We start from the raw sequence: 15,527 nt of genomic DNA on the forward strand, positions 1-15,527 counted from the left end.
TCCAAGATGAAGACCCCATGATTATAATTACTGGAGAAGTAATTTGGCCTAGAATCAGAAACAACCTGTCTAGTAACTTATTTTCTGATCACTTCCCAACCAGAATTTCTCTGCCCTGAGCAAAAGCAATGAGTCAACAATCATTTCATCAATTTGTAGTTAAATTCTAAGGAACTGGTCTCCAGGCCCTCCAAGTTTCAACCAGGAGAGATCTGTGTAAGCTTTCGCTCTTCCTACAGCTGGAATGCTTTATTGCTGGGTAAACAGACTACTCCCTCCCTTCATATCAGTTGTCATCTAAGCAACTTTTGCTTTATTTCCACTTGCGGCAGAGAAGATGTAGGGAGCCAAGGCTAGGTCAACATGATCCTAATATAATCATGCTTTTCAAAGGGGCTGGCAGATACAATGCCCACATCAGGCACGGGCTTATTCCAAGTCCTGGAGGCACCTGCTTAACACTAACAGGCAGCCTGGTCAGGAAACACACTCAGCAAAGATGTAATAATAATGCTAACTTTTTCCTTTCATTAATCTCACCTAATCCTCAGGTACATATGGTGCTTCCAAACAAACAGGTGAGGAAACTGAGGCTTTGGTTCAGCAAATTGCCTGAACTTGCGAGAGAGTTGAAATTTGAGTCCAGGGTTAATTTGGCTCCAAAACCCAGTCTTTCTGTTACACATAGCTGCCTCTCTTAATAATCCATAGGCTCCTCAAGACTAGAGAAGGGAAGACGCTACTGGAAAATTATATTTTTTCAGGCAATGAAAAATCAGCTATGATAATACAATTCTGCTTGCTCTGCAAGATTATGGATAAAAGAACTGCCTTCTCCACACAGACAGTTCCACTGTCACCATGCCCACACGGCCCTGGTTACCCTGACCTGCAGAGGCATGTTATGTGTATAAAAGCATGAAGAGGCCCAGAAGGGCTCTCATTCAGAGGTCACAAAGCAGGAACTCATGAAATGCTCACCAACTCTTTAAGATGTGCTTTATGTGTCTTTTCCTTTCCCTGCAAGAAGGCTAACTGATCCTAACACCTGTAACTTTCTATCATTGTGTATACCAGGAGCTAGATGTAGAGAGGGCACAATGATGAGAAAGGTATCAGCTGTACTAAGACCCAAATCCCAGAATTCCAAACTAACTAGGAGAAGCAAATGTGCTGTCGTGGGGCATATGTATTGCATTGGAACTTCGGGAAATGGAAGCTGAACTGTCACTTTCCCCCTAACTCCCAGTTGATTATAATGCACCATCTTGAATAACAATCATAGCTCTAGAGAGATCCTAAGAATCATTCCATCAATCATCCATCCCAGGAGGTCTCATAGGACTAAGAAGATGTAAAACTTTGATGTCTTTTAAAAGTTCGTAACTCGCAATGTACTGATGCTACATAGCCTGCTCATCATTTTAAAAATCTGGATTTAGGAAGTAATTCTTCATACTTGTTTCATCACCATCTATTATATCAGGATGAGTTGTTCACCAATGCTTGCTAGCAATTGAGTCTTCAAGTCTTCTTTCTAAAGGAATAAGCTGTGAATTAAAATTTTAGAGCCCAAGTCCCATGGAGTGAAAAGCCAACCAAATTATTAGGCAGGAATTCAGATGTCTGGAAAACTAAGTTTGATGCTAAAGGAATAATAAATATATTTCCACATATATAAGGTATTTATGCACATGTACTGTTTGTTCTTGCACCTCTGAAGAGTTCATGCTTTCCAACAAGATTACTTACAACTTTTTGTATTCTAAGAACAGAGGCTGCCCTCCAAATTTCTTCTGAGCTTTGGCAAACTTTTGTTTTACTTGCTGATTGCTATGATCCTGGTAAGGCTAAAAGAAAAAAACTACGTTCTAAGGAAGGACAGCCTATACCCCTTCTTGTGTCACTGAAGGTAAAGTGTTGGTATAATTAAAACAAACACAAAAGGTGTGGGGAAGTAATGTTTCTTTTTATAAGGATGAGAGATAGGGAAGCAACTTCTAAGATTCTGTGAACCAGAAGTGTGTGATTACAGTTTACTATAACCTAAGCTATTAAAAGGGTAATACCCCATCTCTCTTCCATTTAGCTAATGGATTTTTTTTAAACTGGTTTTCGTGAAAACCAAGTGGGATTTTTAGAAGCAGGTATCTCAATCTCTCAAAACAAAATAAAAATGAAAGCTAGCCTGAAGAAAAAAAGCTTAAAACAAGCAAACATGTTGAGTTCAAGACAAACATTACCTTTTAAATTTTTATGAAGTATAAAATGAGTATTTCTTTTTTTAAAACCTGGGGGAAGTTTTCATACTTTAAATTTCATGTCCCAAATAAGAAAACAAGTCCCAAAGCAGATCTTACCTATGGTGACCACTGATCTACTGCAAAGTAGAAATGAACATAACTTTCACAAAGTTGATTTTCTTGTATTTATTAAAATTAAACTGCAATCTATGTCTTAACATATAAATTACAGAGACAAGTTAATGTTGCACACTCCAACCTAATTTCATGCAAGTTGTTTTCCTCGCAAATCTTGTGTGGTCTGCCATATAAATATTTCAGTGAGGCCAACGTGGTGATAATTTATTGTGAATCAAGCTGATTTCAAAAGGACACATCAACAGGTTCATATTTCCACATCATTAGAACTTTATTAATAAGCAAAACACATCAGCATATTTTATATATGGGCAAGGACATTCCTATAGTAAATGGCACAATATCAACTAACAGTTGAATTTTATCAAGAATGAGGTTTTAAAAAACAATACACTAATATTCCACATGACTATTTGAAGAATTCAATAATAAACAATTAAAATAACATTTAACAGCAGTTTAAAAATATAAAGCTCATTGTTTCCTATTTATCATAAGCTGGAATCACTCAAATACAATAATTCCTATTTTAAAAAAAAGATACTACACATGTTCTACAAACTGGACAAATGATTTGGCTAGGAAAGGCCATAACAATAATTGTCTTCTGCCCTAATACTCCAGTTTCTTCTCTCAAAAGGCAAGGGGTTTAGATGGTCACTTCTCGGTCCAGTATAGTTATATATATAAGGTGATCATATAATTTATCCTCCAAATTAGGACAATTTGAGAGTGAGAAGATGTCCTATTTAAGATGAGAAAATGGAAATAACCAGGACTGTTCTGAGAGAGCTCAGGAAATATGTCACTCTAGTTAAATACAGTATCAAATGCACTATCATTATTTTTGTGCTTTGGGGGACAGTATAGACCAGTTGAAAAAAATTAAATTAAGGAACCTTGAATTTTTCTGCAAATGGACTTTAGATTCCACTCTTCCTGTTAGAAGAGGTTTTACTGGAAATATTATTGTTTAAACAGGTTGAAAATCATAAACAATCTCAAAGGCATTGGATATATCTTATAGACTCAAAAAAAGGGGGCTAGATATTAGTATTTTTTCCTAGTAATTTTCATTTTTACTGAGTATAATAGGATTTGTCTTTACTTTTAAATTTCTAAAATCTATCCTTAACAAAGAAAAATATGTTTTATCTTAATATTAGTTTATTTCATAATCTCATAAAAATGGATTATCTGGCCATAACTAGCTTATTCAAATATAACAGAAATTTAATAAAACTTTTCATCAACTTCCAAGCCCAAGTTCACATTCATTCAAAAATTTAGACACCCTAACAAGGTTTTGATTTTTAATCTTTAAGGCAGAGTACAAAGGTGGATGTGTCCCCAAAACACACCAGCAACTGTTCTATCCAAGCTCACAGGAAATGAAGTGAAATGTGCAGGATTTGATAAATCTGAAAGGGGGTGTAAAGGTTTTAAAAAATAATATCCTGGTTCCTCCGAATGGGTGATGAGATTTAAGCCTACCACTGAATTGTACCAGTTATAGAAAATTAGACAACCTACACACTTGAATCTTATGATTTGGTGAAACAAAAATCAAAACAAAGAGTGAAGTTTTGATATTGATCAAAAGTGACATATACATATTCAGAAACCAAGTATCTGAGCTAATAATTTAAAATTAGCATGCAGCATAGCTTAATTTCATTTAAAAATTATTAAAATAACAAAGTATAGATCTATAGGAAATTAATATAAGGGATCTAGCATGAGTTTACATTTCTTATTAGTATGTTCTAATTTTAATTAATTTCCAAATCAGGCAACTAAATTAAATATTATTTTCTTTATCCCATGCTATTGTTCTATTTCAAGGGGTGTAACACAGGTACTTAAATCAATAATACAATTCTATGCAGGGGAGGGGACTGAATGAGGGCAAACAAAAAATAGGCTCAATTAGCAAAAACAAAAATGTATGTTTTATTATCAAAGACAATAAAATCAGAAAATACAGATAAATACAAAAGAAATTATAAAGCAGTCTTTTTTTTTTTTCAGAAATGGAAAATGTCCCTGAATAGTTTTAGGTGTATCTTTTTGTAGTAGTCATGTCTAATAATAAACAATCAATTGTATGCATATGTTCTATTTACCTGTATTAAATGATTTTTAAGTTTAAGAGTATATAATTCCCATTATTTTTAATGTTGACATTCAAAAGCAAAGATATAACTAAAAATAAAAATAAATGAGGCACAAAATTATTTGCAAAATGTAGTAGCTTATGAATGTAAAGTAGTTTCCAGTTGTAATAATGGTGACATACACACTCACACAACACACAAGCACACCTCCACACCCCCATATTCCACAGACACATTTCTATACTTGAAGACATATTTTGCATATCAGGATATGATTTTTACAATCACAAAGCAAGAAGCTATTAATAGTACAAGTTTTTACTTGCTAAATTTAACAAACTAAACATCTAAAAATTATTACAATGATACTGAAAGATACTTTTATTGGCTTTTTAAAAGACAAATGCAAATGAGAATCTTATTCAAAAATTAATTTTCAAAAATGTCTTAAATGAAATAAAATAAATATCTAATACAATCGTTTCCTATAAGAATCTCTAAGATGGTCAATGCTAAAAAACCAAGCTTCTCATCTGAGAATCCCTAAAATTGGCTTGCCCCTTAAATTTTTTTTCTTATAAAGGACATGTGGAATACCCATATTTTCTTAAAATTTGTCCTAAAACAAACTCTATCTTTAACATCCAAATTTTCTCTATATATTAAGTTCACTTATTTTAAAATTAATGAAAAGATATCTAGACACAATTTTCTAAGAAAACAATGCAGAAAGTAGTTTATGCATCTTTATTTACAGAAAGAGCTTTGCTAAATAATGATGTAAAAATCATGTTCAAAAATCTGACACAACCTTTCTAATAATCAGCACTGCAGGTTTCAAAAAAAAACTTTATATTTACCAAAGGATGTTTCATGTGTAGTTACTAAATGAATCCGAGAGCCAGAAACTAAAGCATTTGACATGGTTAATAATTTCATTTTTATTATACTAAAAGTCAGATCAGAAGTCAATGGCATTTACATGCTAGAAGACTGTTTATCACTCAACTCTTTGAAATACATCAAACACTGATTAACAAAATGTGACTGTACTTTACTGCTACAACTTTATGGTGTCTTTCAAGTATATGCAAATCTTTTGAAGGGGCACAGATACAACTGCACAAAACAAATGAAATATAAATATTTAAGAGAATGAACAGAAGTGGCTTTTAAGCATAAACCACCCTGTCATCCAATTTTGAAGCTCTTTTAACTAATTTGTCTTCTGTTATTAGTAGTCTTCTATCCTATTAAAGTTGTAGGTTTACAGGATGATCTGGAAATTTCACATTGATGTAAGAAAGGAATGTCTGGTTGATGCAGTCTAGAGACAAAGAAAGAATGTCTTAAAATGTATTACGTTGCATTTATCTAAATGATAATACAGTAAAAACCCATTTATAACAGTACTATATCAAGTATACAATGTTCTTTTGATAAAAATAACATAGAGTAGCATTTATCAAAATATATTCTAAAGATTAGGAGACCATCTAGAAAACTTTTATATTTTAGACTCTTGAAAATGCAAACAAAATAATCATACTGAATACTCACAGAACATTATTTAAATTTGTAAAATTACTCTGCCTTTTACAGACAAAACTGACAAATTCTTAATGTCACTGTGTGCAAAAACATTTTACTGATTAAAGAGAAAATACAACATCTTTGAAAGGGAGATCTTAATGGAACATTTAAAATGATACATTAATATGATCCAGAAATACAGTTGTATCCATTGTACTCTCCAGCAGAAATAAGTGAAGTATGGTAGCTTACATAAAACTCATTTAAGTTAAAAATAAATTTTAAGCAACCAAATCACAAACCACACAATTTATTAAAAGATTATACTTAATATATAGCAACTTGGAAACATTTTGTACTTGTAGATAAATCTAGAAGGTATTTTAGCAGATATTTTGCTTATGCAGTTAAAATACCTTAAAACACCTCTGCTCATTTCTTTATATTTCCTTTTATTCAAGTTGTAGCCTTCATTATTGATACAAACTGTTGTGCATTAAGAAAACAGTAACAGAGCTCGTAGTTTTTTCATACAACTTTAATTCCTTGATCCAGTTTGTTACGATCAGTGCATGGGAAATTGCTTTTCAATCACAGATTTGCTTTTTGTTCTTTTAACCAGATGTCTATGTGAATTTCACATTGTTTTATGCAAAATGCCCATCCCTTCTGTGTAAGTGCTTTGTCATGTTTTGTTTCAAGCCTTCAAATTTTGTGCTGGAGGTTATTTCATTCATATCCTGTGGTCAAAGTTTCAGTTTGTTCATTATATATTTAAAAAATTAAATTTATTAAATTCAAGTTTACAAATCTAAATTATCTTTAAGAGTTCACAACACATTAAATATAAATAAGCTGATTGTTTAACAGAATATTTAATATGCTATATTTTAGTAAAAAACATGAGTACATATTAAACATTGAGTATGTATCTGGGGAATATAAATAAATAAAGGGAATAAAAAGAGTTAATATATTAATAGGTCTTACCTCTATAATAAGAAGAAATATCTTGTTCTATGAGCAGCTGCCATACTTTCAGACATGTTTCTGACTTTCAGATAATTAACAAATCCCCTGAAGAAAAGGAGCAGGCCTGAGGTTGAAATAATACAAATATATTATGTTCTTATACAGAAGGGTGGCATGATATATTTAAAATAGACAATTATAAACAAGATCCTCTTGGCTTAAGAAACTTATCTGTAGAATTTCATTCATTCCATAGTATATTTAACATTATAATAACTCCATCATCAGGAAATACGATAAAATTTTACTGCCACCTAAAAATTATTTCAACTTATTAATCCTAAATATATCTAAAGTAAAACTTAAAGTAAAGCAAATCCAGCCATGAAAATCCAGAATTACACAAAAATATAAATTTATTAATTGACTTCTTTAAATCGCAAAGTTACCTAATGTACTTAAACTTATTCAACTTATAAAAATCCTATTTTACCAAATTTTCAATTAATGTAGCTACTAAACAAACTAAGACATATTTACTGATATAAAATAGTGTTCAAGAGAGAATGTAATGATAACAATTGTGGGATAACAATAATAAGCCTGTCTAGCAATATTAAGTGTCTGTCATCGGTGAAATCTATATTTAAAGATATGTGCATTATGTAAATAACTTTAAATACTAGTGCTTATTTTTTAAGTAATAAAAGATTAATTTATAATAAAAATTAAGATAAGAATCAGGAAAGAAGACTCGGGAAGCAGCACTCCAGTAATTTCATATCTATCTCAGTGTTCTCTTCAGTAAAACGGTATTTTTAAATAATAACCACTTAATCATAGGTATCTTAATAATTAATTTTAAAAAACACTTGTGAAATGCTTTAAAGTTTCAGATGAAAAATGTTAGTTAAGTATAAAAAGCAGTAACATTATTAGTAGACTTAAGTCTTTGATATACTTAAGCATACAATTCTAAGAAAAACATTAACTCCAGTAAATTTTTAACCAGGTAATCGTGGGGTCAAAAACAAAAACAGAAGACATGTATGCATGCAACCTTCCTCTAAAGGAGGAAGAGTTTGTTAGTTTAAAATGCAAAGTCCCAAACTAAATTTGTGCTCTAACTCCAAGTAATCAAAGCCCTAAAAAAAAACAAACGAATGGTAAGATAGAATAGATATACAAACAATGACTTAATCAAGTGGTGTAAATTTCAGCTAAATCTGATCCCATCTGCTTCCTACATCCTAACTCCATCCATTTGTGACTCTCACTCTGAATCCACTGCATGTCCTTCCAGATGCTGTTCAAAGATAATGGACATTGTGATACAAATGTAAAAGTATTATTGAAAAATGTAAACCGAAATTATTTGTGAAATCCCTTTTTTGGCTATGAAGCTGCTATTTCTAATACATATTTTGTTCTGGTCAAGCATTTTCTAAAATAAGCCAATCCATACCTAGAAACCATTCAGCAGCTATTGTTTTTGAGTTCTACAAAGTGCTCAACATTCTTGAGTATAAGTGAGAGCAACATTTTTATCATGGAGTAAATTTTCACATTTAAAGGCTAGATCATGACTCTGATGTGCAACTGGGGTTGTCCTCTGCACTCCACTCTGCCCCACAGTTGTTTTCCTAAGATTTCTCAATCTCTTAATCTATAATAATAAAGCGTAATATGCTAATTAGACCAGACGTCCTTCTGGACGTCCTTCCGACGAAGCTGGGGCTGTGAGGGAAGCCTGGGTCCCGGGTGCCTGCTGGTGGCTGGAGGGAAGCCCGGGTCCCGGGTGCCAGAGGGAAGCTGGTGCTGGCAGCCGGGGGAAGGAAGGCCTACTCTTGCACGAATTTCGTGCATCAGGCCTCTAGTAATATATAAAGCAAATATACTCAATTAATATGCTTAACAACATAATAAACTTAATACATTTTTTTCACTTTTAAGTAAGAAACTCAATAAAAACAACACACAGAATTTAGGCAGTCAAAATATAACTAACAACATAAAAAACAGTCTGAAACCTGTATGAGCCTTACTTCCCAACAAAATCACAACACTAGAATAATAACTTCACTATAATTATTAGAGAAAAAATCCAGGATCTTTAGTGACCTTAACTGACCACTAAGAAGTTATGTCCCAAAAGATCCTAAAGATCCAATAGCAGGACTAAATAAAATCTCAAGGAGAAGACTGCCACCTACTGAAATGCTATTATTTTCTGGTACAATTATTCTATTACAGAAATGTGGGCTTTTAAACCTAAGTAGAAACAAAATGTACACTTCATATCGGTAAATGAATTTGAAATGCGGGTTAAAGGTATAATGTGATTTTAAGATTAAATTAATTATACATCATGAAAAACACAGGAGAACAAAAATTGGATGTCCAAAATTCATCAATATGAATAAAAGACATGCCTTGTAAGGAGCCAACTCAAAAGAAGTACAGTGATCATTAGGCATGAAACCTTTCCTTATGTCTAGCTGATTAATGACTAATGCAGAGTACATTTCAGAAGTATAAAGAATGTGTCAGTGATCCAAAAATAACAGGATAGAACATCCAACTATCCCACTTTCAACATTTCCTAAGATCATTAAAAGAAATTATATATGTATATTTTCCAAGATAAATACTGAAGGCAATTATTTTTAACCATATTAGGATTTCAGGTTTTGTAGCATTCAATTGTCATTAAACCAGTGAGTCTTTAAATTGAATGGTTCTGAATTTTCCATATAAGAAACCTGGAGTACTATGTAGAATTATATGAATAGCTGACATGATGAAGTAAGTGTTTGGACATGAGAAATTTACAGTAGATTTATTTCCATATAATTTGTAACACAATGTATTTACACCTTAAAGTTTTAGGAAATACCAAAGTTAAACTAAATACAAATTAATTGAAGTAAAATACATTAAGAATAAACTTACCAAGTACAAGGAATATCCACCAAAGCCAATATTGTCCATTGAAATATCCAGTAAAATAATCAGAAAACTATGGAGTGAACATAAATATATTCATCATGTCTGTGTACTTAAATGTGAAAATCATAGATTAGTCTCAGTTTCAGAATGATTTATCTCAAATAATCTTTAGCACTTAAAAGCAGCATAAAAAGAAAATTAAAGAAAAAATACTTAATGACATACATATAAAATTATCTGAAAAAAAGCCTTTAATATGTAACAAACACATATAAAATGTTTTGTAAAAAAATCAATTTTCATCTGCTTATAAGAAAAAAAAGGTAAATGCTATATATCTGAATACAACGTTTTCTCATTAAAGAGTTCATGTCAGATCCTTTTTCATAATCTTTCAAAGCCATGACTACCATCCCAAATACACTACAGCAATCCGATACTTTAGATATTAGCACCAAAGCCACATTAGTTTAATCTTATCAGATAGATATGTTCTGTTGACCTCTAAAAGGAAGAGCTTTTGACCCTCTGTACACCCCCTACTGCTAATTACTGCCAAGAATACTAGGCACAGAAAGACCCCCAACTCATTAGTCTTTTTATTTTCAAACTGATGTGCCAGCTTTCAGTTCCCAACAGTGAGCTGTGAACAGCTAAATGACCCTTGAAGTGGCATTTCAACAGTTCCTATTAGTGGCTATGGTAGGCAGTTTTAGTCTCTCTAAAATGAGAATATGAACAGGCAGTTGGAAGGCAGGGTTTGATGATACTGGACATGGGTACTTTTCCTTGATTAGACTCTAATCATCAAGATTTATTATTTAAAAGCTTTTTAAAACTTCAATCTAATTTTCTTCAGGGCTACTTCAGACAATTCTTCCCTATTATCCTTTAGCATCTGAACACTTAAAATAACTGTTTTTTAAATCTGTTTTTTAAAGCCTTTTAAGTACTTTTACAGGAAATATTTATAATTTATAATTTATAAATGAACCATGATATAAATTCTCAGCTTAGAGTTTCAGAAATTTCAAAGGTTAAAAATTTACTAGTATGCCGAAACCGGTTTGGCTCAGTGGATAGAGCGTCGGCCTGCGGACTGAAGGGTCCCAGGTTCGATTCCGGTGAAGGGCATGTACCTTGGTTGCAGGCACATCCCCAGCGGGGGGTGTGCAGGAGGCAGCTGATCGATGTTTCTCTCTCATCGATGTTTCTAACTCTCTATCTCTCTCTCTTCCTCTCAGTAAAAAATCAATAAAATATATTTAAAAAAAAAATTTACTAGTATCATTAAAGATACAAATCCCACATACTCCAATACCTCTAAAATATGTACTATGAAGGGAGAACTAGAAAATTGGGAAAATATAGCACTAAATTACTTTTAATAAAGTAATAATTAGAAATAAAAAGTTTTTATACAGATTTTATAGGCTAAGAAAAAGAAGTAAAGAACCAACGCAATTATTTTTAACTTTCTAATTTTAAAACATATTTAATATATAATGTTACATAACAAGAGGCAACCAGGAAATTAGAACAATGTCATTCTTCACCCAAAATATTTACCTAAAGCTATTTTTTATTTACTCTCAAGAAAAGAATATAATTACCTTCACCTTAAAGTCAAAGAAACTCACTATGTAAAAAAGATAAATAAGCTTTTGGGCTCATTACTGAGTTATCAAAATGTTTTAAAACACTACAAATTATAGGGTTGAGTCAAGCTGTTGTTAATAAAAAAAAAAAAAAGAAGTAGGCCTGGTTGGTGTGGCTCAGTGGGTTAAGCGTCATCCCATGCACGGAACAGTCACCTGTTCACTTCCTGGTCAGGGTGAATACGAGAGGCAGCCAATTAATGTTTCTCTCTCCGATATTATTTTCTGTCTCTCTGTCTCTCCCCCCGCCCCTTTCCACTCTCTCTAAAAATCAATGGAAAAAATATCCACGGATGAGAATTAACAAAATGAATGAATAATGAATGAATGAGTGAATGAACAAATGAAATAATAAAAACATCAAAAGGCTTAGATAGAAATAATGTCAGAATCTTGGACAAAAGATACAATAAATCTGAAGTTCATGGCAACTCAGAAATAAAAAAGAAGGCAGCAGTATTACTTAGAAATTACTTATTGTCTAATAAAAGGAAACACCCAAGCTTTTTGGGAGAAAAACCTTTCTCCTAGCACTGACCTCTAAAGGGAATTTATTGCTTGAAGCACTATAATAAAAGTAAAGTACAGAGGCATTACAGAATTAGAAGAGACACTGAATTGAGAACAAGCTGGAAAATGCAGTACTCGATTCCTCCCACAACCACATCAAAAGTACAACTAAACTACTGAACAACCATCATTCATAGCTGCTTAAAATCTAGCAGAATGGAAGTCCTACAACTAAGAATATAAAGAAGAGCCACATGGAGAATGGTAGGAGGAGTAGAGACATGAACGGGCTGGTGGCAGATAAAAATCAGGAGGGATATCTCAGCTGTGGAGGTCCCCCATAAAGAAAGAGGGGTCCCAACCCCACACCAGACCTCCCAGTCCAGGGTTCCAGTACTAGGAAGAGAAATCCCCATAATTTCTCACTGTAAAAATCAGTGTGGATTGAGGCTGAATAAGATGGAGGGCTGCTGGAGTCCCAGGCAGTTTCTCCTAAAGAGCCTGTGTACAGGTGCATGCACTTACTCGGACTCACTCAGATTCACTCACTCTAAGCTCCACCACTAGGGCAGCAGCTTGAAAGGCACCAGGGATATATGGGAAGGAACTGAACTATCTGAAATCAAGGTGTGAGCTTAAGGGGCAGCTTTCTCCCAGATAAAAGTGTGAGCAGAGGCCACTGTTCCTTTTCTGAGCCCTTCTGCCAAAGAGTTGGCAAGCAGGAGCCATATCTGAGTCTCCAGCAACCTGGCTCACCCTGCCCCCAACCCCACCCCCACCCCCAGGATTCCCTGAGAGCCCACCATACCCAACTTGCAGGCCCATCAGCTGTTTCCACTGACTTTTCCATATGAATGGCCTGTCTTGGTGAGCCTCATACCTCTCGCTAAGTGGCCCCATGCTCAGCACTTGTGGCAGACGACCTTAGTTTGCAGTTTAGGACTCACCTGGGCACCTCCAAGCCCAATACAAGTAGCAGTCATCTGCAGATCACTTTGTAGCTCATGCTGGGAGACCCCTGGGCAGACCACAGTGGCTGACCCTGGCCTGCACCTCCCAGGAGACCCCAGAACCAGCACACCCAGTGGACAACTTCAGACCACGTTGAAGCACCACCCAACTGTGGTAGGCAGTTAGACAGACATGAGCACAGCAAGGATGATGAGCCAGGCACAGGTCACCAGGGTGGAAAGCCCTGGGTGCCTAGCAAAAGACAATTTGAAGGGTGGGACCTCACCCCCAGGGTGACCTTTCCTCCCCTAGAATATCACTGGTCATGCAGTTTGGACCCCCTAACCTTTCCTCCCTAGAGATAACATTTAGATCTCAGTTGTATTTCAGCTCCAGGCCCAGAAAAGCAACAAAACCAGACCAGAAACCCCATGGCTGACCTAAGGACCAGCTGCATTGAATAATGACCCCTGCCCTGGAGCAGACCAATCAAAAAGTGAAGACCTAGCCAGGGGTCCTCAAACTTTTTAAACAGGGGGCCAGTTCACTGTCCCTCAGACCGTTGGAGGGCCGGATTATAGTTTTAAAAAAAAAAACTATGAACAAATTCCTATGCGCACTGTGGGCCCGGGACAAGTCGGCTGCTAAGCAGGACAGGCAGCGGCACCCGGCGGGCCGGATAAATGTCCTCGGCGGGCTGCATGTGGCCCGCGGGCCGTAGTTTGAGGACCCCTGAGTCCTAGACCCTGAAAGGACACACCTGAAAAGCTGCTGAATATTCTGTTAAAATATTCTCCTGGGACCTCCCCAAGAATTACCCTTAAAACCCTTAGAATGGAGCACCCAGTGAGCTCTCCCTCCAGGGAACAAGCCCAAGCCTTTTCCTTTTCCATCTCCACCCACAGGCTTGTTACCATTAGCTTCCTCATTCCCAAGCTCCTAGAACCCTTCCTTTGCCTCTATAACTTATTTCCTAAGCCCATTTCTTCTATGAATTATTTCTTCCACTTCTGTGACATTATAAATAATGTTCTCTTATAGTTTGAGTCTTGGCTCTTAATTCTTCCCAGCCAGAACTCAAGTACCGAGGTTGCTGAACCCAGGTCCGGTCCAACCCCACCAGTTTAATACCTGGTGCCATTCCTGCTGGCTACAAAACTACCACCTCCACAAGTGACACACTCAAGGATCAGACTCAGCAGGCACTAGAGCACTGCTAAAGTAAATCCTGCTCCATGTGGTGGGCCCCTGCGCAGCTTATCCTCCACAGTGGTCAGAGGTCAGTGGCCGAAGCCAGTCCTTACAGCCAATCAGACTAGGGGTAAATCCCTTCCATTAAGGTGCCAACAGCAATCAAGGCTCAACTACAACAGGAGGGTATACACAGCCCATGTTGGGGGCAGGGAGGGGTGCCCCCATAGAACCCAGCTTGGGTGAAGGAGGAGGCTGTTCCACTGGACCCTATAGGTCCCCTACTACATTAAGCCACTCTATGAAGCCTGGGAGACACAATGGCTCTACAGGGAGGCTGCCAAAATGATACAACGAAACATGTCCAAAGTGAAAGAACAGAACCAATCTCCAAAAAAAGAACTAAACAAAATAGAGACAAGCAATCTACTAGATGCAGAGTTCAAAACACTAGTTATAAGGACACTCAATGAACTTAGGGGAAAAGTAGATGAACTCAGAGAGAACTTTAACAGCATAAAAAAGGCCATGGAGCATGCTCTCCCTCTCGGAAGTATGCCTGCACATTTCCCTTCACCCTCTTCTTCCCCCCAGGTGCATTACCTTTGCCTTTCTCTCTCCCAAGCTCCAAGGGCCCTTCTTCTGCCTCTGTAACTTATTTCCTAAGCCTACACAGCCCAACTGGCTCACTTTCCTACCTCTGTAACTTTCTAAATAAACATCATCTTGTAATTTGGGCGTGGGAGGTGGGGGCAGAACATGGAAACCATAAAAGAACCAGTCAGAAATGAAGGATACACCAACTGAAATTAAGATTACAGGGAATCAATAGTAGACTAGATGCAGCCAAAAATCAAAACAGTGATTTGAAATATAAGGAAGCAAATATACCCAATCAGAATAGCAAAATGAAAAAAGAATCCAAAAATATGAAAATAGTGTAAGGAGCTTCTGGAACAACTTCAAGCATGTCAACATTCGTATTATAGGGGTGTGAGAAGAAGAGAGAGAGCAAGAAATTGTAAATCTATTTTAGAAAAGAATGGTTTAAAACTTCCCTAACCAGGTGAAGGAAATAGCCATACAAGTTCACAAAATGCAGAGAGTCCAAAACAAGATGAACTCAAAGAGAACTACACATCATAATTAAAATGCCAAAGATTAAAGACAAAAAGAGAATCTTAAAACCATCAAGAGACAATCAGTTAGTTACCTACAAGGGAGCTCCCATAAGACTGTCAGCTAATTTCTCAACAGAAACTTTG

General features: G+C 35.4%; 1 protein-coding gene across 1 annotated transcript in view; it reads right to left on the reverse strand.

Moving 5' to 3' along the window:
- Positions 1-2,627: 2,627 nt before the first annotated feature.
- NDFIP2 (Nedd4 family interacting protein 2) overlaps positions 2,628-15,527 on the reverse strand; it is a 71,852-nt gene continuing 58,952 nt past the window's right edge. The window contains exons 6-8 of the mRNA XM_080661740.1: positions 9,956-10,022; positions 7,022-7,127; positions 2,628-5,825 (exon numbers count right to left, since the gene is read on the reverse strand). Coding sequence (XP_080517866.1) covers positions 7,024-7,127; positions 9,956-10,022 — 171 coding nt within the window. The 3' untranslated portion in view covers positions 2,628-5,825; positions 7,022-7,023. The remainder of the gene's footprint in view (positions 5,826-7,021; positions 7,128-9,955; positions 10,023-15,527) is intronic.

Source organism: Plecotus auritus (genome assembly GCF_963455305.1).
Source record: "Plecotus auritus genome assembly, chromosome: 3".
In the NCBI taxonomy this organism is placed as follows: domain Eukaryota; kingdom Metazoa; phylum Chordata; class Mammalia; order Chiroptera; family Vespertilionidae; genus Plecotus; species Plecotus auritus.